This window comes from Vollenhovia emeryi, unplaced genomic scaffold (assembly GCF_000949405.1).
Source record: "Vollenhovia emeryi isolate VEMERY1.0 unplaced genomic scaffold, V.emery_V1.0 DF939160.1, whole genome shotgun sequence".
Lineage (NCBI taxonomy): Eukaryota > Metazoa > Arthropoda > Insecta > Hymenoptera > Formicidae > Vollenhovia > Vollenhovia emeryi.
In genome coordinates, this window is record NW_011967206.1 from 1,269,046 (window position 1) to 1,290,850 (window position 21,805).

Consider the following 21,805-nt stretch of genomic DNA (forward strand, 5'->3'; position numbering starts at 1 on the left):
GAGCGAGTGCCACTACTGGTTATACTGTGACCGTATTGCGAGCAGCGCCCATGAAATGCGACCATATTTTCGCATATCCCCACCACTGGAGTTTACTCTCCTGGTCTCTAGTCTTCTTAATCCATGCTTTCCTCCATGCTTTCCTCCATGCTACTCCCATAAGCATGAAGCTAACCTCAAAACTCTTGTGATATATATATATTTTTTTTCACTCGATAGGCTCGATAGTTACGTTTGTTATTTAAAATATATGCGTGACGAGTACTGCGGAACAGTGCAAAAAAGTGTTATAAATTGTTGACAATGGCGTTGTCCAGAGGTAAATAAAATAAATGGTCCCTGCGAGTCTTTAGGACGTGCGTCGACACGTGACTGCACACCCTACAATCTGTCTTAACGATACTTATGCGTCCTTCGCCGAGGAATCTTTTTAATGCAACTTACATATTTTGCAGAACTATTAAAGCGATTGAACTCGGATGACTATCCTCTGACGAAACGATTAAAATTAGCGGAAACTGCGTTTCGCGCGGTGGATTTACCGCTTGTCCGGCGCGAGGGCTTGCTCCTAGAGTGGCTGTGCAAAAGTTGCGCCACGCATCAACATGCTTGGCAGTCTTTAAATAACTGTTTAGGGATTCATCATATCAATATTAGGGCCGATGCGAAACAACGTTTAATCGACATGCTCGTACAAACCTTAGACAGCGATATGGAAAACATATATGGGGCGGTCCTCGAATGCTGCAGATTAGTTCTCATCAATAAGAGTATGCGGCAATATTTTGCGAACAAGCCGAAGAGTCTAGGCCTATTAGCGAAAGCACTGTTGAACAGCGTGTTGAAACGTTCCGGCTGCGGCAGTGTGACTCGAGAGGAATGCGGTCAACTGCTTGCCCCGTGTAAATTGTCGCCTGTAGAGCACGATGCTGTGATGAGCACTGTCGAGAGTCTGATGCAAATATATAAACAGCCGATTACTACGAAAGATGAACTGAGATTAATTTTTATACGGGATATCTTGTATCCTGTGTGTACTTTGGTTGATCACACTCAGACGGACAGTAAAAACCGGCTTGGTACAGCGGCGTACAAGTGCATCCAGCAGTTGTTGCTAGGAAGAAGCAAAACTGTACAAATTAAACAGATTGGAGACCTTAACCAGTCGATGTTCTCAGATTTATTTTGCGTGTTGTCCGAACATGTAAGGACGGCGAATCTTCGGAGTAATCTTTTAACTTACCAGTTTATTTTCCGCACAATGGTAGGCGCTTATAAATCGGACGCTGCTTTGTTGGATACGTTCTTCAGAAATCTGATTGACTCCTCTGGAAGGTATAAGTGGGAGATCGTCAGTTCTTTTCTCAAACTGCTGGATGATGTAACGCTGGATTTTGATAATGCCGTAGATGGTGTCACACTGACCGAGTATTTACAGAGCTTTATAAGTGAGATTTTGACGCTCGACGACGTAACGCTTGTGCATTATAGAGTGCTCGCGCAACTTGCGTATATCAATCCTGTATTAATAGAGAAAAACATCGCTGACATTTTAAACAAGATACTTCTGAAAGAACAAACTGTCGACCATACAAATTTGTTGATTGCAATTCTGTATGCCAGCACGAAATTGCGACGGGAGCAAAAGTTTATTTCGCAATTATTAATATCGTTGAAGCAGCACGTTGCAACAGGGAAGAAGTATAAAGCGAGCACGTCCACATTTTTCCCAGATGAATTCAAACTCAAATTGACGAGAACGATTAGTACCTTTTCCAGTTCACAGACTGTAACGGCTCTAAGAACATTAATATATTACTTAAATACAGATTGTGCAGAACTTTTGCAATCCAACACTTCATGTAAGTACATACCGTACTTGTATTATTGAACAATTATTAATTTCATGACAGAGAGAATGTGCGGTAAACGGAATGTAAAAATAATTCAAAACCTCTCCTTTTTAATATGCAGGTAAAAATATATTGATATTAAAGGCAACAGTGGAGTTGCTCGTTATACTTTTCGATGGTATGCAAGTTTTTGAATACACCAGAACATTATCCGCTCATGAAAAATTTGCCAACGGCCTAGATGAAGTTGGGAATGCGTTATCGCTGTTGATTAATAAGGCATTGTGTTTAAGTCATAACAAAACCGTTATCTTAATACTACTAAGCGCGGTGCAATCGTTGAGCGAGATACAAAATATGTTTAAATATTATATACTAAAAGATGTCGCTACGAAGAACCAATCGTTTCCGATTCTGGATGATCCCTGGCAACAGTTAATTCAAAGGATTACCAATTTCGGAGAGGACAATTGCAAGAATGTCATGGTAACTTTAGAAATATTACTTGTTTGACAAAGAAATTTTATTTTCGTCACAATGTGATCAATTTTAAACAAAGAATATCTTCTAACACTCTTGCGAGAGCTCGCCCTCTGATGTTTCTCTGTTAAAATTTCAGAATAAACTTATTTTACATCGACTGAAACTAGATATGTCAGACAAACCTATTAAACTTCATGGTTTAATAGGTAGCCTTGAGTATTCCTGGAGTAGTATTTTGAAACATGACACAGATGTACTTTCCTTGTTGCATGACAAAGAGATATCAAACGTTGCGTATTTATTATTAGCTGACATAACATCGAGCGAGCAGAATTTTCGTGAATGGCTGAACATATTGGACAAAGAATGCCTACAAGAGAACAGGCGCTTTATAATGTGTCTCTTAAGCCATATTCTTGTCCGAATTGGACAAAGTCTTTCACTAACCATTACCGAACACATTAACGTTGTAAGTAATACCACGTAATTTAATATACTGTCAGAAAAATTTTAGATTCTCTAATAATTGCGAAGCAGCCCCTGATTTTTGTATCCTAAGTATTCTGATAAAATTTCAGAAGCTGTTTATGGAAAACGGACATAATAATAAATTGTCAGAAGTCTTACAAGTTCTAAAAGAACAGATATCGGAGGAACAATCGATGGAAACGACATATAAAATGTCTTTCGACATTGAATTGATTTTAGAAATATTTCTTCATTTACCGACGATATATTTCAGCCCTAACGTAAGACTGTTAATATTCCTGATTATGTACTTCATTAGTAGAAAATGTGAAAAAAATGACAAAGTATTGGCGTTATGCAATGTGATATTTTCAGGTAATTTAATTTTATTCCTTCAAAATGTGTGTACAACCTTAATTTTAATTTGATCATTATTGAAACGCAGAAACGTCTAATGAATACAAGCAATAAAAATAATGTTCTAGATTTACTAGAGAAAACCGGAGTTGACGTATTGCAGTACATAGAACCAAAATTGTTAATAAATCAATTAGCACAGCAAAATAAAGCGTTTTCGAAAGCCTGCGAATTGTCTCTACGAAATGTGAAAACGTATGCTACCTTAAAAAATCTCATAAAAAATTGTGCTGAATGCAAGGAAGCTATGTGCATTGTTCTGGAGTGTATGGAGACTGTCAGACCAAAATTGGATACTGAGCAGAAAGTCATTTTCAGAAAGGCAGAGAAAAAATTAGCCAGGGCCATTTTAAAAGTGTTACCTGAAGATATAAACGACGCCTTCGATGTGAAATGTTTAACGGCAGTGTTAAAAGTAACTTTTCAAACTGAAATGGTTACCGATACTTTGAAGAGATCCACTGAATTAGCTCTCAAAAATGTGTTCACGGTAATTAGTGTGAAAGAAATTATATTTTTTTTATATGTGACACTTTTGCCATTCAAGCATCGAATTTACGGAGGACATTCAAACGATTAAAAAATAAATTTCTTTTGCAGGCAAGAGAACACTCGAGCAACACAAATGATAGTAAATTGCTGCAGGAAGGTGTACAATTGTCTATTATCGTTTTACAACATCGTAAAATGTTTGAAATTGAAGATACGATCATCAGAAATTTATGGTCTACAATGTTGAAGCACCCTTGCAAGAATTTAATCGAACTTTTATTAGCGTCTACCGAGTTACAACAATTTCACGAACTTTTAAAATTGCTTCACGATCAGACAGTAATATTCTCTTATCAATATATTCTTTATTCACACATATTTAATACAGTTTGTGCACATTTGTAATTTATTTTTTTATTCGTGCAGATCAATAGCTTGTCACAAAAGGATAAGTCAGTATGGCTAAATCTATTTACCATTTGGAGCAGTATAATGAAAACGGACATGAATGTTAAACGTAATAAGGTACGTTTGAGTGCCATCAACAATCTGTTGAAAACTGTATTAATGTTGGATGTCCCGCACGAATATTGGTCAGGGCTGTTGCGTTTATCTCACGATGTAATCGGTACCAAACATTTGCTTATTCCCGACATTACGATCGATCTTATTACGCTGATCGGTTTGAAGTCGCTCGACGAAGCAAATGTGTCGTCGTGCGAAGATGTGCTCGCTATGTGCAGAACGTTGATAAAAACCAAGACGGACTTGATAACAGACAGATTACCTAATTTATTGCTGTTGTATAGACATATAGTAAATATCGTTGTCCACGCATCGAAAAGTGTGGCCGATCAATTTGACGAGCATCGATTTAGATGTTTTGCGCTCGATATTATAAAGTAAGTTAATTTAAAAAATATTTAATATACCAAAGTTAATGTAATTGAGAGTATATTCTTGGTGAATGTTATTTATTGACAAAATTCACTGGGTAGGAAAATAATAGACATTCTCCCTTAGATTTACAAGCATCCTGGTAAAGTTGAAGAAAGATATGATCCGACTGAGTCCCTATGTAATCGCTGATCTTTTGCAATTGATTGTGGAAGGAACTGTACCGTCCTATGTCAAGGTACCATCTTTATTTCCAATCAGTATTAATCTTATTAGTGTTTTTCAATCTGGTTCATCGTACCTGTTGCAGACTGCTTTGCACGAATCTCTGTGTCAATTAATCAGCATCTGTGATCAGCATGGACTTGCGTTTTTATCCCGTGCATTACCAGCATCGTTGCAGGAAGTCTTCAAAGTACAATTGAATACATTTAAGAAGTTTTATAAATACTCTGGCAAGATTTAAATGTCTCTGCTGTCTTGATTGAATTTAAGAGACTCCAACTTGTCTTGTTTAAAAAGCAAAATTAACAGAATACAAAGAGAAAACCAATGATAGTTTTTGGAAACTACCTACCCTGGCCAGTGTTTTTATTTAAAAACCAACGGCGTTTCGGCCCCGGATTTGGACCCTTGTCAAGTATTTTGCAAACATACATAACACTATTTTTTTAATACCTTATTCACGCAATTGCCATTGAAATTGCCAAAGAGAAAACTTTATACCTTGCACAAATTTAATTGTATAACCATCAATATATTCTATTTAAGGAATATATAAAAAATATGTCGTGACAAATTATACTTTATACGTTCCCTACAATTCAATTGAAGTAATTCTTTGGACAGTTTCAACTAAACAAAAAATAACGATTACATTTTTACTGTAATGACGAGCATTTATTTCTTTGCACGTTCGAAATTCGCTATAAAACGATTCAAAACAAAATTTCTTGCGATAACGTGCAAAGTAAGGTGATCACACAACGCACTAGAAACCGATATAAGTATGTCGTCTGCGATGTGGGGTCCAACATGAGATTCAGAGTGCCACGAGGAGTGACCAAAGATCAGCTTTTAATCGTGCTAGTTTTAGGATCGGGAATTGGTTTTTACAATTGGAATACTCTCTTGAGGCAACATATGAAAGAGCGTGAGGCGCTGTTAAATGAGGTAATTAAACGAATCGCTCCGAAACATCGGCCCCGTATAACCTCCTTCTAACCTCCATGTACACCGGCTGTATTGGTCAAATTTTGCTTCCGCGCGTGACGTAACAATTTGGTTGTATCAACCCAAGGAGAAGAAAAAGTCGGGATGATGTCGATTTGATGTCAAATTGGCCAAATTTATGTCAAAGTTTGGTCAATGTGGCATCAAATTGACCAAAATTTGACATAAATTTGGTCAGTATGGCATCAAATTGACATCGTCCTGACTGTTTGTTCTCCTTGGGAATGTTTTGTAAGAAAAGAATTGAAATCGATTTACATATTTAACCAGAAAAAGGAAGAAAATTCATTCGGCAAACTTGATACTTTTGCTCGCCGGTAATAAAATAACCAAAACTTCAATTTTCCCTCGACGCAACTGGCATGATTTTATTAATCTTAAATAATATACAACGTTTCGACCGTACGGATTGCGGTCCTCTTCAAGCACAAATCTGTGAAGTATATCAATATGTGGCTGTACATCAATATGACTATAAAACTGATAGAATACAGGGTTGGGAAGTAACTCGTTACTTGTGACGAAGTTACAGTTACTTTTCTTGGTAACTCTGCGCTGGTCTACAATACGTGGAGTAAGGAGTAAGAGAGAGCCCAATTCTAGCTTTTGGTGTAAGGAAGCTGAAATACGGGCCTAATTTTTAAAATATTTGTAACACTGATTGATGGCATTTTGATTCACCGAGAGTAAACCTAAGAGCTGAAGTAGGAGTAAGAAATAAAATGGATTTATTTCCTTACTCCAGCTTACTCCATGTATTGTAAACCAGTCTTAACTTCGTTACTTTCGCTTCATCTGTAACTGTAACTTAACTCGGTTACATTTTTTCTATAACTAGTAACTAATTTAATATAGTTATGTTAATAGTTACTTTATATATATATTTTAAACCTTCACAGATCGCATTAGGCCTTGCATTTGCGCATAAATGCCTTCATTGACACTTTACAATTCAAATACAGATTTGATATTTTTTATTTTTGTTGCAAGAAAGTAACTGCAAAGTAACGATTCGCTACTTTTTTTAGTAACTGTAACGCGTTACTTTTTAGAACTGGTAACTTGTAACTGTAATTAGTTACATTTTTAGCGAAAAAACTGTAACCGGATACTTTTAAAAAAGTAACTTATCCTTGATAGAATATACACTTCCAAAGAAAACTCACAATAAATATATCCAATATACCGTATCAGATTGATTTCAGTGTGTTTTATAGTCATATTGATGTACGTATTGGTGTACTTTGCAGATTTGTGCCTGAAGAGGACCGCAATCCGTACGGTCGAAACGTTGTATATTATTTAAGATTAATAAAATAATGCCAGTTGCGTCGAGGGAGAATTGAAAGTTCAATTGGTTTACATATCTAACCGGAAAAAAGATGGTAATAAAATGTATTGCAGTTTATTATTTCTTTGTCCTTGAACTAGTTGCTGAAGATAAATTTGATTGCGGGCAGGTTTTTGGTGTGACTGGCATTATACCTTATTTAAAATATATTTTAACATTTTTACAGTCTGATAACGAAAGCCCAAAGTCTGCGAGCTAGCAAGTACGGGCGGTTTGGGCTCCTGTCACTTGGCGTAGGCCTGTTCGTGGCGGGTTGCGTGTAAGCATGTCTCGTTGTTTTTTTATGAAACATCAAACGGCGTGGCTGAAGCAGGCACACGTCGGATGACACGATTTCCTTTTTCCTCGCAGATTTTACGTGCGGCCATGGCTCATACGACGGAAGGCAGCACGCGCGGAGGAATTCGCGAACTTGGTTTACGAGCAGCGCAAGAAAAGGGCCTTGCAACAGAGCGAGGATTAAGCTCGGGCTCATCAATTTCACACACACGCCGTTATCGATATTACATAAGTTTCTTTATTAATACCTTATAATTTAAATAAGCAGAACAAATGTAGTATGGTACAATAGAGTCTCTATCGTTCCAACGAGACTATTACATAATCTTGTCGAGGAACCCCGTAGCCTATTCCTCTTCTGCCGGAAACTTGCTGCCGTAGAATGGAATGTGTCGCACGACCACTTTCCAGTCCGTGAAGTACAACAGTGCTAACCAGGCACCCGTTCCATAGGCCATTGCGGTCGGAGTCCTAGAACGCAAGGAATCGCTCGACAACTTGGAGAAAGTACCGGGTACGCGATGCAGCGCGAAAGATTTTGTTTGCGTCGTAAAAACGAGTATGTCCGTGAAAATGCAGGTTTCAATACGAAAGAGGCGTGCGTGAAAATATTGCAAAAATTAAACGGTCCTCGTTATTACGCTCGTTTCACGCTGTCACTTGCTACGGTAGAAATGATACTAGTGAGCCATCGAATTTGCTCCCGTCATTAATTAAACCGTGCCGCGACGTCTAAATATACTCTAGAAATACCGGAGGACTCACCACTTCGTCGCCAATTCGACGTGCTTCTGGGTTATTCGCACAGGCATCTTTCTCGAGTTCGGCAGTTACGAATCTTTTATTATATTTTTACCCCGAGAAAGATAAAAAGTTAGGTTGAACAGAAAACAGTAAGAAGCCTGAGAGCTGCCACGGCCCCGCTTTTCGCGATTGGCGAGTCCGATACGCCCTCTGTGGACATTGGAAAGAAACGTGGACACGAACTACGTAGCCAGTGTTGACATTTTGCCGAGTGGGTAATGCAGATTTGTGAAATTTTGGTCGCGTTCTCTGGGCTGCTTTCGCGAGAGGATCAAAATGATATGGATTAAAATGACCCTGTGCTATGATTGGTCAAATCTGAAATTTCGTAGCATCGCATTGAAATTTTATTCAATGAAATTCCAGATTTGACCAATCATAGCACAGGGTCATTTTAATCCGGATCATTTTGATCTCGCGAAAGCAGCTACGGTGAAATTTTTAATTTCTCTTGGTTTCTCGCGAAAACAGCGGAACGCTCGTAATTGGCCAGGACTCTCGTTCCGTGATTTTCCACGTACACGCACCGGCATAAATGCTGTCCTAGAGTCCCTGTAGTTGTGTGCGTGCACCTCACAAGGATAGGGACAGCATTTATGCCGGTGCGTGTATGTATGTACATACACCGTTCCGCTCTATGAGTTTGCACTCTATGGCTTCTCTCTGATAGGATTGATTTATGCTACTTCCGTCTCTGTCTCGCACATGATATCCGTCTACCACAGCGAACCTCGCGGCTGAGAATTGAAGTAAAAACGAGAATGTCAAGAGAGACAACCCCACCACACCGTCGCTCTCAGACCTGTTTGTAAGACCGTGCCCGACAGTACCGACGGCCGACGGGTCGACGAGCACGCCCGACTTAAAACGTCATTCCTCCGGCGGTGCGCGCGGTGCAGCACGATTTTTCCCCTGTGCACTGTGCAGTGCAGTGCCGCGGGACGACGCGTGCGGCGAGGATCGAGTTTGGGTTTTCTCTTCGCGCCGTGTTCCGCCTCACTCCGCGCTCCATCGCGTCTGTTTCTCGCTCGCGACGCGTACGGACGCTCGTCGGGCATTTTCTCGCGTCTGATGCGCCTGGATATGCGCGCCGAGCGCACGCTCGGCGCGGCGGATCGGCGTTCGGTTGCACGGCGACGAGCAAGCGCAAAAGCGGCGGCGGCGGCGGCGAAGCCGCGCGAGACTCTCGGCGCGCATTGGTGAGGTGGTACCGAGCGGTGCCGCAACAGTGCCGGGTACGGTGGTGCACACCGCCAGCGGCGGCAGCAGCGGTGGAATTTTCAAGGCGGAACCTTGGGGGAGACCGCGTCTTCGTCCCGCACCAGCCAGGTAAATACGCGGCGCGGTCCGCGGGGCCCAGCGAAGGCGCGGACTCGGAGCGCGTTTACCTTCTCGCTTTGTGCCCGCCGCGGCTACGTGACGCGCGGACGCGACGCGACGTGACGGTGACACGACGCGGCGCGGCGCGACGCTACGCGACAGCGGACCTGTTGATATCGCGCCGCTTATCAGCGATATCGCCGCGCGCGACCCGTTATCCACCTAGATTTCTTCCACTGGCAGGTGACTCGATGTTTGCGTGACTCCTGCGAAAGCGTAGGTCGCGGGTCGTCGGGATCTTTCGGGTGAGGACGACGTACAGGATCCTCTTCTCCGCGCGATACCCAAGGTGACGTGTCGCGACACTCCGGGCGAGATTCATCGCCGCTTAATCCCGAGGAGGCGACTCGCGAAGATCTCCCGCTTCTCGCGCGTACACGTAGAGGAAAGTCCCCTATTACGAGACAGCGGACTTTCTGCTAAATTACTTAGACATCGTCGGTCGGTTCCACCATGAATTTACTGCACTTGGAGTAGAAGTGCGCTTAGTGGAAAATTGATTGTCAGATCGCGTAATCGTTTGCGAAAAACAAAGATTTGTGATTGAATTTGAACGTTGAAAACCTACTATCTCAGAATAAAGGACTTTCCTCTACCTATATTTGTTCGCGATCGCGCTGAAGGCGAACGATTTAAATCTGCTGCGACTCGAGACGCGGAGCTAGACGGAAAATCAGGCCACGTGTTGCGGAACTTTTCGGAATGTACTCCGCGCGAAACTCGAAATTTTTGCAAGTATTTTCGACATTTTCACGTTGCGTTTTCGAGGAGAAATGGAGTGACTCTGGTCGGAATTTGTCTCGAGAATTTCCACTACGTGCCTGGGTCTCGATACGCTCTTATTGTTGGAGTCTTTACACAATGGCCGTCGTTTGCGATGATATTTCATGCTCCGAGTCTTTGTCTTATAAAATACAATAACTGTTTTGCGTCTCAAATTTTAAACACGTATACGAAAACGTTTGCGACGAATAAATGTATATATTTATTATCTGCACGGAGATAATTTTCTCTTAAAATTTCCTCTGAAAATCATGAAATCGTAGGACAACGTGGGCATTTTGAAGAATTTTATGAGAGTTTTTGAAATTTTTTCACATTTTACTGTAAAATGTATGGTAAAGTTTAAAAAACTTTATTTTACTAGTGAAATGTATAATATTTTTCCACACTCTTGCTGTAAAATGTATGGTAAAAAACTCTAAAAATTTTACCATAAAAAATCTTAATTTTTATACTAGTAGAATGTATAATAAAATTTCAACTCTTATAAAATTTTTCAAAATGTGCCCCACAATCACATAATATTCAGGTAAATTTTAAGAAGAAATTCTCTCCGTGTATGAAAGTAACAGTTTTTCAGTACGACTATTAATAACAGGTGGCTCTTATAAATACTATCTAAACATTAAACTATATACAAATTAGACTCACAAATCTCAAAAGTAAAATGACGTAAGAGCAGCGAGAGTGAAAAGTTAGTTTTGTCCCATCATCTACAATATTCACTTAATAATCCAAATCGTAGAAGTCTTTCTTGTGCCATCCTCCGTACAATCAAACTTAAATCCAGTCATGTTCTGTCGTTCGTGAGACTAAGACGAGTTCTTTTAATTTACCATACGAATTTACTGACACAACTATCGCTTGAAAGGGACGACAAACCATGGTCAAAATTAAATCCAGTCATGTTCTGTCGTTCGTGAGATTAAGATGAGTTCTTTTAATTTACCATACGGATTTACTGACACAACTATCGCTTGAAAAGGACGACAAACCATGGTCGGAACGTTGTGAGTTGAAACATAAAAATTTGCCGGACATGGTCAAGTTCTTCTCAAATCTTCTCAAGTTTTTAATTACTTCTGGCGACCTGTAAGATTTCCTCCAGTCATTAAATCGGTAGATCTATCGTTTATAAACGTTATCTTGAAAACACAAATCGGCCGTTCTTGTTGAAGCCCTTACGTGGGCCAGCGATACCGAGTGCAACCCCGGTGGAGAACGTCGAGCGGGGTACCAGGGAGCGATTGATCAAACACACGGACGCGTGTATATACATTGGTACGTAACAACGGCGTTGTAAACACAAAGAGCGGTCGGAAAGAAACAGAGAGACGTGATGTTGACCTCTCCGCCGCGCCGAGTTTCGTTATATCACGCGAGGAAATAAAATAGCAACGTAATTGCGCCGCGCTTTAAATACCCGCTCCCACGCGAGCGGTATATACGTGTGTACTATATACGCGGCGACAGTCGTGCACATACGCCAACTTTTTAAACGCCGGTCCCCTCACCGAGAGGTCCTGGCGTCTCCAGACCGCGGCGAGCGGAGCTCGAGGATCGAATCGGAGCCGAGGATTAGAATCGGCCAAGGTTTCATTTCGATCCGTTTCGTTGCGATCGATTTCTAATCTCCGATTCGCAATACTCGATCTCCCAAGTGCGTGATCCGATAAGACCTTACAACGCCGCCGATTATCTATCGGCGCCTTTCACTCGCGCTGTTCCTTACGGGAGCCTTCGGCCATCCAGCATGTGCGTGTTTATATACATATATTATATATACACATATATATACATATATATTTCTGGATTTCCGCACCTCATCGACGGATCTATAACTTGAGCGATTGAAACGAAGTGAATACTTTCTAAAGGCCTGCGTCCACGATGCTAGAACTTGGTTCTAGTTCCGAGAGATGTTGTGGCCAATCAACTTGCAGCTTTTATGGAACGGCTGCACGGTGATTGGCTACACATTTCTCGAAACTAGAACTTGGACCGAGTTCGAGCATCGTGGACACAGGCCTTAAGGAAACTTGTGGCGAATTCGGTTGCGCACCGAGTGCATGGCTGAGGCTTGTTTACAGTCGATTCTTATACAGCGATAGAAAAGTATATGTAGTATTTGAAACTTAGCCAGTAAAATGACCTGTACAGCATCCGCACGGATCATATTTTTGGCTGGATACTTTTCTAAGGTGTATTTGAGATAAAGTTAAACGTAAGAATTGACTATAAACGAGCCTCGATACCGCTGCACCAGTGCGTGGAACCGAATTCGCTATTAGAGCGACACCTCGGCGAATTGCCATCACTTTGTGCGCGAGGAATGGCGTCCTCGCAGAGATGCTATCGGGATTTACGTGTTTGTATCAGCCTCGAGATAAGTGCGAGGACACATTTAAGTTTCAAGTGTCAGGGTGGGGAATTCGCGGAAGGCAAGACGGAATATCGTATGGCGCGAGCGTATTAATTTTCGTTTATGTTTTACACGAATTCTTCTTATCGGCGACACTCGCCCGCTGAAATATTATTATAAGCCGCGTTAATCCCTCAATTAATTTGTCTCTGGTTTTGCGTACGTGCGGCTCGTGCCTTCAACTTTAATAATTCATCCTTAAACTTGTTAACAAAAAAGCAACTCGCGGCTCAATCGTCGCCGCAAATTGTCGACGATTCGAGAGTGTCTCGAAACGATTCGAACCGTCCTAGAAAAGAGTCGCCGCGGCAAATCCCGCGACGATACGCGAATACAGGATACTTGGTCCGCCGAGTTGGCGTGTGAGAGCCGCTGGCTCTTTTCGTGTCGCTCCATTTTCATTCAATATCAATGGCTTCAAACAAAAAAAACATAGACATATGAAATGCATCTCGGATTCGTTGCTCGCGCGCCACATCGACGAGTGTCGCAGATTTAAGGCACTTGGAGGTATTCGACGTAATGACGATGCAACGCGACGCAACGCGACATACCCGCGACCTTCGTGCTCCTGGGGCTTCCTTCGCAGTGCCGTAGGAAAGATCTGTGAGAACCGGAATCGGCGCGAGCAGGCCCGCCGCGCGCTGGTTGGTACGCGCGCGAAACGTACCGCGTGCGAATCGCGGTACTGCGGCGTGTACGTACGCGCGTATACGCGCGGTGCGGTCAAGCACTTGGCGCCGGAGCGGCGATAATGTTTATAGAAAGTATGAATGGGTAGAAAGTATCCAACGCGGCGTTAAATCTGACGGTCGCGAACGCGAAAGCGCGACGGCGAATTAAAAAGCCGGCCGCGCGTTCTCCCGCGCCGGAGCGAGAGAGCAGCTGATAAAATCTGCCGACTGTGCGCGCGCGGTGTCGCGCGCTGCGTCATCGGCGACCGTGCCACGACGGAGCCGATCCTTCGCTGTCGAAAATTTGACGGAGAGCTATAATCTTCTTGACAAAGATCGCGGCGACGAGACCGCCGTAAATACCCGTTAGAACGGATTTTATCTGAAAATTTTCTGCGAAAAGCGAGGTTTGTGCTGTTAGCACTTTTAAATCTCGATTTGTCGAAACGTTTCGTTTAAGAGACGAATAGTATTAATTCGACAATACCGGGCTGTACTTTAATAATGAATAATTTCCTCGAGTAAAGTAATACGTTCTTTGATTAAGATTTTTTTTATCAGTGTAAGATGAACTCTATATTTTATTTAAATTATTACGCGGACTCGAGATCTCGAGACCACCTTAATAATTTAAATAAAACGTAGAGTCTACGAAGGAACAGACAATGGGAAAAGTCCCGGGTCACTTTACCTACCTACGCGCGATCGAAAATGCGAAATGTCGTACTATTGTATGTATGCACACACACACGCGCGCGCGCGTACTGTACAGGGCGCGCTGGGTATCGTTTGTACCATCGAGGTTTCGTCAAAGAATCCATCGGCTGGGAGAAAGCGCACGGCGATTGTGGGCACCCTGTGTAATTTGCCGTTTTAATTCACGGAACAATCCGGACACGTGTCCCGCGACGGGGACACTCGCGGGTTAAGGAAGAAGGGGGCGGGGGGGAAGCTATGCGTGCCTCTTTTACCGCAAGAATGTGCATTACGGAATGTACACGGAGGGACGCTACCTAGATACACGAGGACGCGGCAGGAAATGGCCGCTTAAGTGCAATAAACAAGCCGTTAGTACATATGTATACCGCCCATCGTCTGCGATGTATATTAACGCGATAGCGTAATAGTGCGGCACAATTAAATACGCGATAATCGCTACTCTGAACCCAGAAGGTCCCAGCGTCGCGCCGGGCGCGTCGCTCGTGAGATCGTGTCAATCGCGACCGAACAAAGTTGGTCCTGCACAGATCTGTATGCATAAGATAAGAAGACACCCGTCGCGGATTCGGGTAGATCCAGGTTCTGACCCTGGCTGAGGTGATATTTTTTATGTTAATAAATTCGTCTTTACAGTGAATTTAAATAGGCTGCGTGCAGAATTTTCTCTTAAAATTGATCCTGAAAAATCATGTAATCATGCACTGAGAAAAATGTCCGATTAAATATAATCGGATAATCAAATTACATGATAACAAACGGATATATCTGACTAAATTGTATATCCGATGAAAAATTTGATCGGTTTGTCAATCAAATTTCATCGGTAATTGCATTTCATCGGATAAATTTCATCGGATATATCCATAATTTAATCGGAAAAATTAACCATCGGACATACTATTTAATTGGTTTGTCCGATGAAAATTTTTCTCAGTGTGGGACAACGTGGCATTTTGAAGAATTTTATGAGAGTTTCTTGAAATTTTACCGTACATTTTACAAGTAATTACATTTAATATACACTTTATTAGTAAAATGTATGGTAAAATTTCAAAAAACTCTCATAAAGTGACACAATTACATGATTTTTAGGGTAGGTTTCAAGAGAAAATTCTCTCCGCGTATAAGCAAATCTATCTGACAAACGCGGTAGTTTCCGCTTTCCGATCGCCGCTCGATATATAAACTATTCTCGTAAATAAAATTGCATATACTCAGCGAGTATTAGGTGCGAAGGCATAAAAGCCGAAGATACGCTAATGCGAATGGGAGACATTGTTGTTGTATCGCGCGAGATAACGCGTAATAGGCCAGACGCACAATGGCGCGTGATTTCGCAATGGATAATTCCGAAACGATCAAGTGTGACAGCAGTTGTCAACGCAGTCCCCGAGGCTAGAAAGAGAACCGAGTGCACACACCTTTCAGAATTACGCTACATCTACACGCAGCACGCCGGGGACAACATTCATATTTTTCAATCCTTTATCAGATAACGACGTTTACATCGGGAACAGACAAACATTCGATAAACTGCAAAAATTATTTGCGATTATTCTTCCCCGATAGCGTCGTTATCGGGGAAACTCATAAACGTGTCCACGAAGACGTGTAAATCATTTCTAATAAAAGCTCTCGCACATTGAGAGAGAAATGCCCGGTTAAATATAACCGGATAATTCAATTATATAACGGATAAACGGATAAAAAAAGTATGATAGGTTTTTCAATCAAATTTCGTCGGACATGTTCATAATTTAATCGGGAAAATGAATTCAATTGGTTTACCCGAGGTACATTTTTCTCCGTGCATCTTTCTGTCACTTTTATTGTCAAATTTTGAACTTAATTTCTCTTCCATGGCAACAGTTAAAAGGATGAGCGGTATATCCTTGCGACAATCCTGTTTTAACAGCAACCTTGCGAAACCGTTGCGGTATCGGGAGCAAACTTTAAATTCCTCTTCGGCAACTGCGTTCCGCTGAAAACACGACAGCCGAACGCACTCCGGATAAACCGAGGAAGCGGCTAATCCGATTCATCCTGCCGTCCGATTCGGCTCGCCATTGTTGCACCATCCGATTGCGAATCGGAGAATCGAAACGAACGCGATGACACATTCGCGGCGATCCGCGTTATTATATCATTACACCGACGAGAGAGCACATGTGCTCACCCTTTCGACGGTGTTCCTGCAAGGCAGGTATTATATTCCCATTGACTGTTCCTCGCGTCCTACCGGTTTTTCGAAGGATAAAATCAGGTATTACTCGTCCGAGACGGGGGCCTGCTCATCGATCGAATGAATGCACCGCCGGATATAACTCAAACTTTATACAAAATATTAACTTTGTCGCAAAATATAATATTATTTATGTATGATAAAGATGGAGCGATTGCGAATATCGCGACATCTCTTTCGATACTCGAAGGGATCGCTTTTATTAACATCAAGAATTATTTGACGCCAGCAAATAACTAACAATGATTAAGTTCTAATCGACCATGACTGGCGATGTATTTTTAATATGGAAAATTTAACGACAATTTAACGACAATTTTTAATTATTAAAAATAATACTTTTTAATATTTGTCGCAATAACAGTATAAATAAAGATGTTATAAAGATATTGTCATATGCTTCGGTGGTCGAATTGGTGAGACGCCCGCCTAGAGTGTAGGGAGGTGCAGGTTCAAACCCCTGGCTGAGGTAATATTTTTCCGCAATAAATTTTCCATATTAAAAATACATCGCCAGTCATGGTCGATTAGAACTTAATCATTAAAATATTAAAAAGTATTATTTTTAATAATACTTTTTAATAATACTATAAGACAGACACCACCGAGGCATAAGTGGTCGAATTGGTGAGACACCCGCCTAGAGTGTAGGGAGGTGCAGGTCCAAGCCCTGGCTGAGGTAATATTTTTCGCAATAAATTTTCTGTATTATTAAAAATAATACCGAGGCATAAGTGGTCGAATTGGTGAGACGCCCGCCTAGAGTGTAGGGAGGTCCAGGTCGAAACCCCTGGCTGAGGTAATATTTTTCGCAACAAATTTTCTGTGTTAAAAACACATCGCCAGTCATGGTCGATTAGAACTTAATCATCGCTTTTATTAACGTCGTCATTACTCGCACCGTGGTATCAATTTCCGATTGAAAAACAACTTCCCTGCGACGGCTTGCGCTTCGATATATGTATGCACATTACGGATGTCTCCTACGAGCTATTAACGGTTATTGCCTCTCGTTCAACGGTGTCTTATCGCGATAATACCCGAGTATCGCTTACTTGAATGGGAATTAGGGTGGAGATTTCGGGTCAGCGATTCGCGCGACCTCCTCCGCTCTTTATTTCTAGATCGGCCAAATCTCTCATGCGAATATTTTTTTTCTCTCGATGTCACGTTACGAGCTTTCCGGTGCGCCGCCGGCTAAGCACGACGAGCAGCATAACGAGCATGATACGCACGACAATTACACGCACCACCGAATCCGACGGTATGGAGCGTTTGATATCTGGCAGCGGTTTTCCAAATCCTCTTTCACGCACCGTCGCGAGATTGGAAGACGTCGCAGTCGGCATTCATATGCGTAATCGCGTGTGAAGAATTTGGAGGAATCTACGAATCTTTCCGCATGGACGCATCATAAAGCTTCGCCATTGTTGAATGATGATGTAGGAATGTTGATGTAGTTGATCTTAAAGTGAAATAGATCATCAGTAAAATTCGATGTGAGGAAGAACGTAATCTGAAAGGAATCGTTTGATCGATAAACGGGTTATTTATAACTCATCGATATTGAATCATCCGTTTGATATCAAATCGATATTCCTTGTTGAGAAACGCGAAACGATTCTCTCTCTCTCTCTCTCTCTCTCTGTCAGAACTTTAATTCACCTGGTATTGAAATCTGCAAGCAGAATAATTATAGGTCGAATAAAAACGTTTAAATCTGACACGAAATTTGCCGATGAATAAGGATTCGTTGATAAATGCATCGTGGAGGTGTTTGCAATACCCCTTGTTTTTATTCGTCTGCGACTTAAAAGTATTTGCAGTTCGACATTTTTCTCTCAAGAAAAACTATTCTGGCGATGTGAATGCATTTACTTTTGGCCACTCTGTGTAAATTCATCCCACATGTATCACCGAAAGATCTTTGCGAAAGTAGGTATAATTTAAACTGGCCCTTTATTTTTATTCGACTGCAGCTTAAAAAGTTTTTTGCATTTCGACATTTTTCTCTCTCAAGAAAAACTATTCTGGCGATGTGAATGCATTTACTTTTGGCCACTCTGTGTAAATTCATCCCACATGTATCACCGAAAGATCTTTGCGAAAGTGGGTATAATTTCAAAAGGCTCTTTGTTCTTAATCAGCTGCAGCTTAAAAAGTTTTTTGCATTTCAATATCTCTCTTTCGTCCCAAGAAAAACTACCTTGGCAATGCGAATGCAGTTACTTCCGCAGTCACTCTGTAAATTTATCCACATCACCGAAAGATCTTTGCGAAAGTTATAAATATAATTAAAAATGGCTCTTTGTTCTTAATCAGCTGCTGATTAAAAAGGTTTTTACATTTTGACATTTGTCTCTCTTAAGAAAAACTATTCTGACGATGTGAATGCATTTGCTTTCGGTCACTCTGTGTAAATTCATCCCACATGTATCAGCGAAAGATTTTTGCGGAAGTATAGGTATAATTCCAAATGGCTCTTTGTTCTTAATCAGCTGCAGCTTGAAAAGTTTTTTTTTCATTTCGACATCTCTCTCTCTCTCTTTCTCTCTTTCGTCCCAAGAAAAACTTTCTAGTGATGTGAGTGCATCTAGTTTCGGTCACTCTGTGTAAATTCATCCCACGTGTATCAGCGAAAGATTTTTGCGGAAGTAGGTATAATTCTAAATGGCTCTTTAATCTTAATCGACTGCAGCTTGAAAAGTATTTGTATTTCGACATCTCTCTCTCTCGTCCCAAGAAAAACTATTCTAGTGATGTGAGTGCATTTACTTTCGGTCACTGTGTAAATTCACCCCACATGTATCAGCGAAAGATCTTTGTGGAAGTTAGGTATAATTCTAAATGGCTCTTTAATCTTAATCGACTGCAGCTTGAAAAGTATTTGTATTTCGGCATCTCTCTCTCTCTCTCTCTCTCTCTCTCTCGTCCCAAGAAAAACTTAGCGATGCGAATGCGTTTGCTTTCGGTCACGCTAGATAGATTCATCCACACACACGTGCGTACCGCCGAAAGATTTGGGAACCACTGGGACGGTGTACGTCACGTGCGTGCGTACGGTTGGGACCGGAGCGGGAAGGGGGAGCGAGAATGGGCCAGGAGGGGGGGGGGGAGGGCGGCGGGAACAGGAAGAGGGGAGAGAGAGGGAAGGTGAGCAGGTAGAGAGAAGCGTACTACTACCGCCGCGTGCGTAGCCAGAGAAATTCGACGTAGCGTAATGCCGCGGGGCGACGCTGAAAAATTCGCGACGCGGCCGCGCAGCAAGGCGGAACGGAACGGAACGAAATGGAACGGCGTGAAACAGAACGGCACGGCCCGGAACCGGGGAACCGCGCGCGGGCCCGGCGACGCGCAGGGCCGGTTAGGCGGCACCGCGCGGCGTACGTACATACGTCCCGGGCAGGTCCGAGCGAGGCGATCGGTGCGACTCGCGCGCATCAACGACGCTCGCCCCGACGATTAATCGCCCGGCTCGGCGGGTGTAACCGGAAAAGAATAGGACCCGTGACCTCGCGGCACCTTGCCGGCTCCTCGGCGCGCGCCGCGCCCTACGCGCTCTCGTTTCAACCCCCTCCCCCCTCGTTCTACCCTCATTTTACCTCGGTTCTAACTTCTCTCGTGGTGGATCGAGGCACCACCGAGGGGCCGCCGAACGGCTCTAACGGCCGGTGGGACTCTAGCCGGGAAGGCCGCGCAGCGAGGAGGTGGAGGGGGGGGGGGAGTGACTGGGTAAGGTCTCTTCCCCCTCCGTCCGTTCTCGGGGCCCGACGGAGTCGCCTCGTCGGTTTGTCAGTCGCTTTGCCGTACGCGCGAGCGTGCGGCCGGTCGTCACGCGTGGAATTCCAACGAGCGCGTCGTTGGGTGTGGCGGGCTTCGAGTACGCGACGCACGCACGGCGCGCGCGCGCGCGCGTGTGCACGCATGCTTATATACTTCACTGGCCGCTGGTGCACGCCGTATCGCCGGAAAAAAAAAGTGCGCCGCTACCTCGTCCCCTCCTCTTCGCGGCGCGAACGAGGAGTAGAGGAGGCGCGCGAGGGAAATTCCGCGAAAGTGAAAACCCCGCGAGGAGACGCGGGAGGGAAGCGTTTCGGCGCGGAGCACGCCTCGGAGTTTATCGAGTAACAGACAGAAGTCGGAATTCGCTCGAGAGTCACTGGCGAGGGGAGGAACACTCCTCGGAGGGACTTTTCGCGCGACAGTTCCACGAGGAACTACTAGTCGACAAGAGTCTACTCGCGCTATCGAGAAAAAAAAATCACGGGACAGGCACGCGAGCCGACGAATAATAGAGGGATGGTCTTCTATCTACCTCGAAGGTTTCCGTTATCGGGGGTCGCATTCCTCATTGGCGACGATACTCTGGAACGTTTTCCATTGTCTTTCTCTTGAAGGATATCGGCTTGGTGCCGACGAGTAACAGTTTTGAAAGACCGTAAATTTAAGGAGAAAAAATCTGCGGGTATCTCCTGCGAAAGTTATCGTCGATTATCTCGAGCGCGCAGTACTTATCGGCGATCTGATTGATCCGGTGACGTAAGAATTTCCACGTTAGAATCGATCCGGAGAATCGAGCTTTTCGCCTGGCAAGAGAGGAATCCATTCGTGCGGGCGCGCGCATTTCGCTCCTGGCAAAGGAAAAAGAGTGACCTGCAGTCGACGACGTATCCTTTAACGTGAAGAAAGCGCGAGCAGCGTCTCTTCGGGGCGGAAAGAATGACGGTGTCTGAAGAGTGAGTAGACTCTGTCAAAGTCACGAGCGAACGCGAGAGAGCAATCGTGTGTAAGGATTATAGATCTTAATTGAACTAGGGCATAAACTCAATAAATCAAACTCTGTTCTTAATCAAGAAAAATCACTTGACCGTTTAATGCTATCACTGCAATGGCTCAAAGTGAACCTGGTCCGAATTACACACATATATGCGTTAATATATATCGCTCGCTGTCCGTAAGATCTCGGTCTAAATCGACACACCGATCAATCTATTAACCGTCTCTCATTTAACACCACACTCTCTAAAGTTCAACTCTACCTCTCACTGGCTTGTATCGAACTCCCTGTCTTTCCGCGTCTTTTACCCGCCGTCACCTCGTATTTTTGTTTTCTGTGAGTCGCGCATGTCCTCGCGTCAATACCAATCCTCTAATATCGCCCTCTAAGTTTGTATTTTAATATTTTCTTGTCCCTAGATTATTTCTGCGCTATCAGCAGATTGTACTTTGCCTCTTACACGTGTTTGGTCTCGCTTTAGTAGCGGAATAATGCCAGGATAGGTATCCGCAAGTTCTTTTTTAGAAGAG

General features: G+C 43.0%; 3 protein-coding genes across 9 annotated transcripts in view; 2 read left to right on the forward strand and 1 right to left on the reverse strand.

Annotated features, from left to right (window-relative positions):
• The first annotated feature begins 82 nt into the window (after positions 1-82).
• Positions 83-7,782, forward strand: LOC105564712. The gene is made up of 12 exons (XM_012017313.1): positions 83-319; positions 456-1,862; positions 1,975-2,339; positions 2,473-2,805; positions 2,915-3,179; positions 3,290-3,711; positions 3,822-4,052; positions 4,140-4,615; positions 4,737-4,848; positions 4,921-5,783; positions 7,361-7,453; positions 7,546-7,782. The coding sequence occupies exons 1-10, from the start codon at positions 304-306 to the stop codon at positions 5,074-5,076; spliced, it is 3,783 nt and encodes a 1,260-aa protein (XP_011872703.1). The 5' UTR covers positions 83-303; the 3' UTR covers positions 5,077-5,783; positions 7,361-7,453; positions 7,546-7,782.
• On the reverse strand, positions 7,692-8,423 carry LOC105564711 (cytochrome b-c1 complex subunit 10-like). The gene is made up of 2 exons (XM_012017312.1): positions 8,239-8,423; positions 7,692-7,944 (listed from the first exon to the last, which is right to left on the reverse strand). The coding sequence occupies exons 1-2, from the start codon at positions 8,283-8,285 to the stop codon at positions 7,821-7,823; spliced, it is 171 nt and encodes a 56-aa protein (XP_011872702.1). The 5' UTR covers positions 8,286-8,423; the 3' UTR covers positions 7,692-7,820.
• Positions 8,424-8,865: 442 nt separating this feature from the next.
• Positions 8,866-21,805, forward strand: part of LOC105564713 (afadin) — a 53,693-nt gene continuing 40,753 nt past the window's right edge. For 5 of the 7 annotated variants that reach the window (XM_012017314.1, XM_012017320.1, XM_012017322.1 and 2 more), the window contains exon 1: positions 20,349-21,234. In XM_012017314.1, the coding sequence (XP_011872704.1) occupies positions 21,218-21,234 (17 nt within the window). In that variant the 5' untranslated portion in view covers positions 20,349-21,217. Of the gene's footprint in view, positions 9,607-10,910; positions 11,722-20,348; positions 21,235-21,805 lie in introns of those variants that run through there. The other 2 variants (XM_012017315.1, XM_012017316.1) reach the window with 2 other exon arrangements.

What these genes read in the sequence shown, in the direction of transcription:
- LOC105564712 (XM_012017313.1), top strand. An exon ending in CTCTCAAAAATGTGTTCACG is followed by an intron (nt 3,712 to 3,821) that starts GTAATTAGTGTG and finishes TTTCTTTTGCAG; the next exon opens with GCAAGAGAACACTCGAGCAA. An exon ending in AATTGCTTCACGATCAGACA is followed by an intron (nt 4,053 to 4,139) that starts GTAATATTCTCT and finishes TTATTCGTGCAG; the next exon opens with ATCAATAGCTTGTCACAAAA.
- LOC105564711 (XM_012017312.1), bottom strand. Translation starts at nt 8,285, where the DNA reads ATGCCTGTGCGAATAACCCAGAAGCACGTCGAATTGGCGACGAAGTG. An exon ending in GTCGAATTGGCGACGAAGTG is followed by an intron (nt 7,945 to 8,238) that starts GTGAGTCCTCCG and finishes CTTGCGTTCTAG; the next exon opens with GACTCCGACCGCAATGGCCT.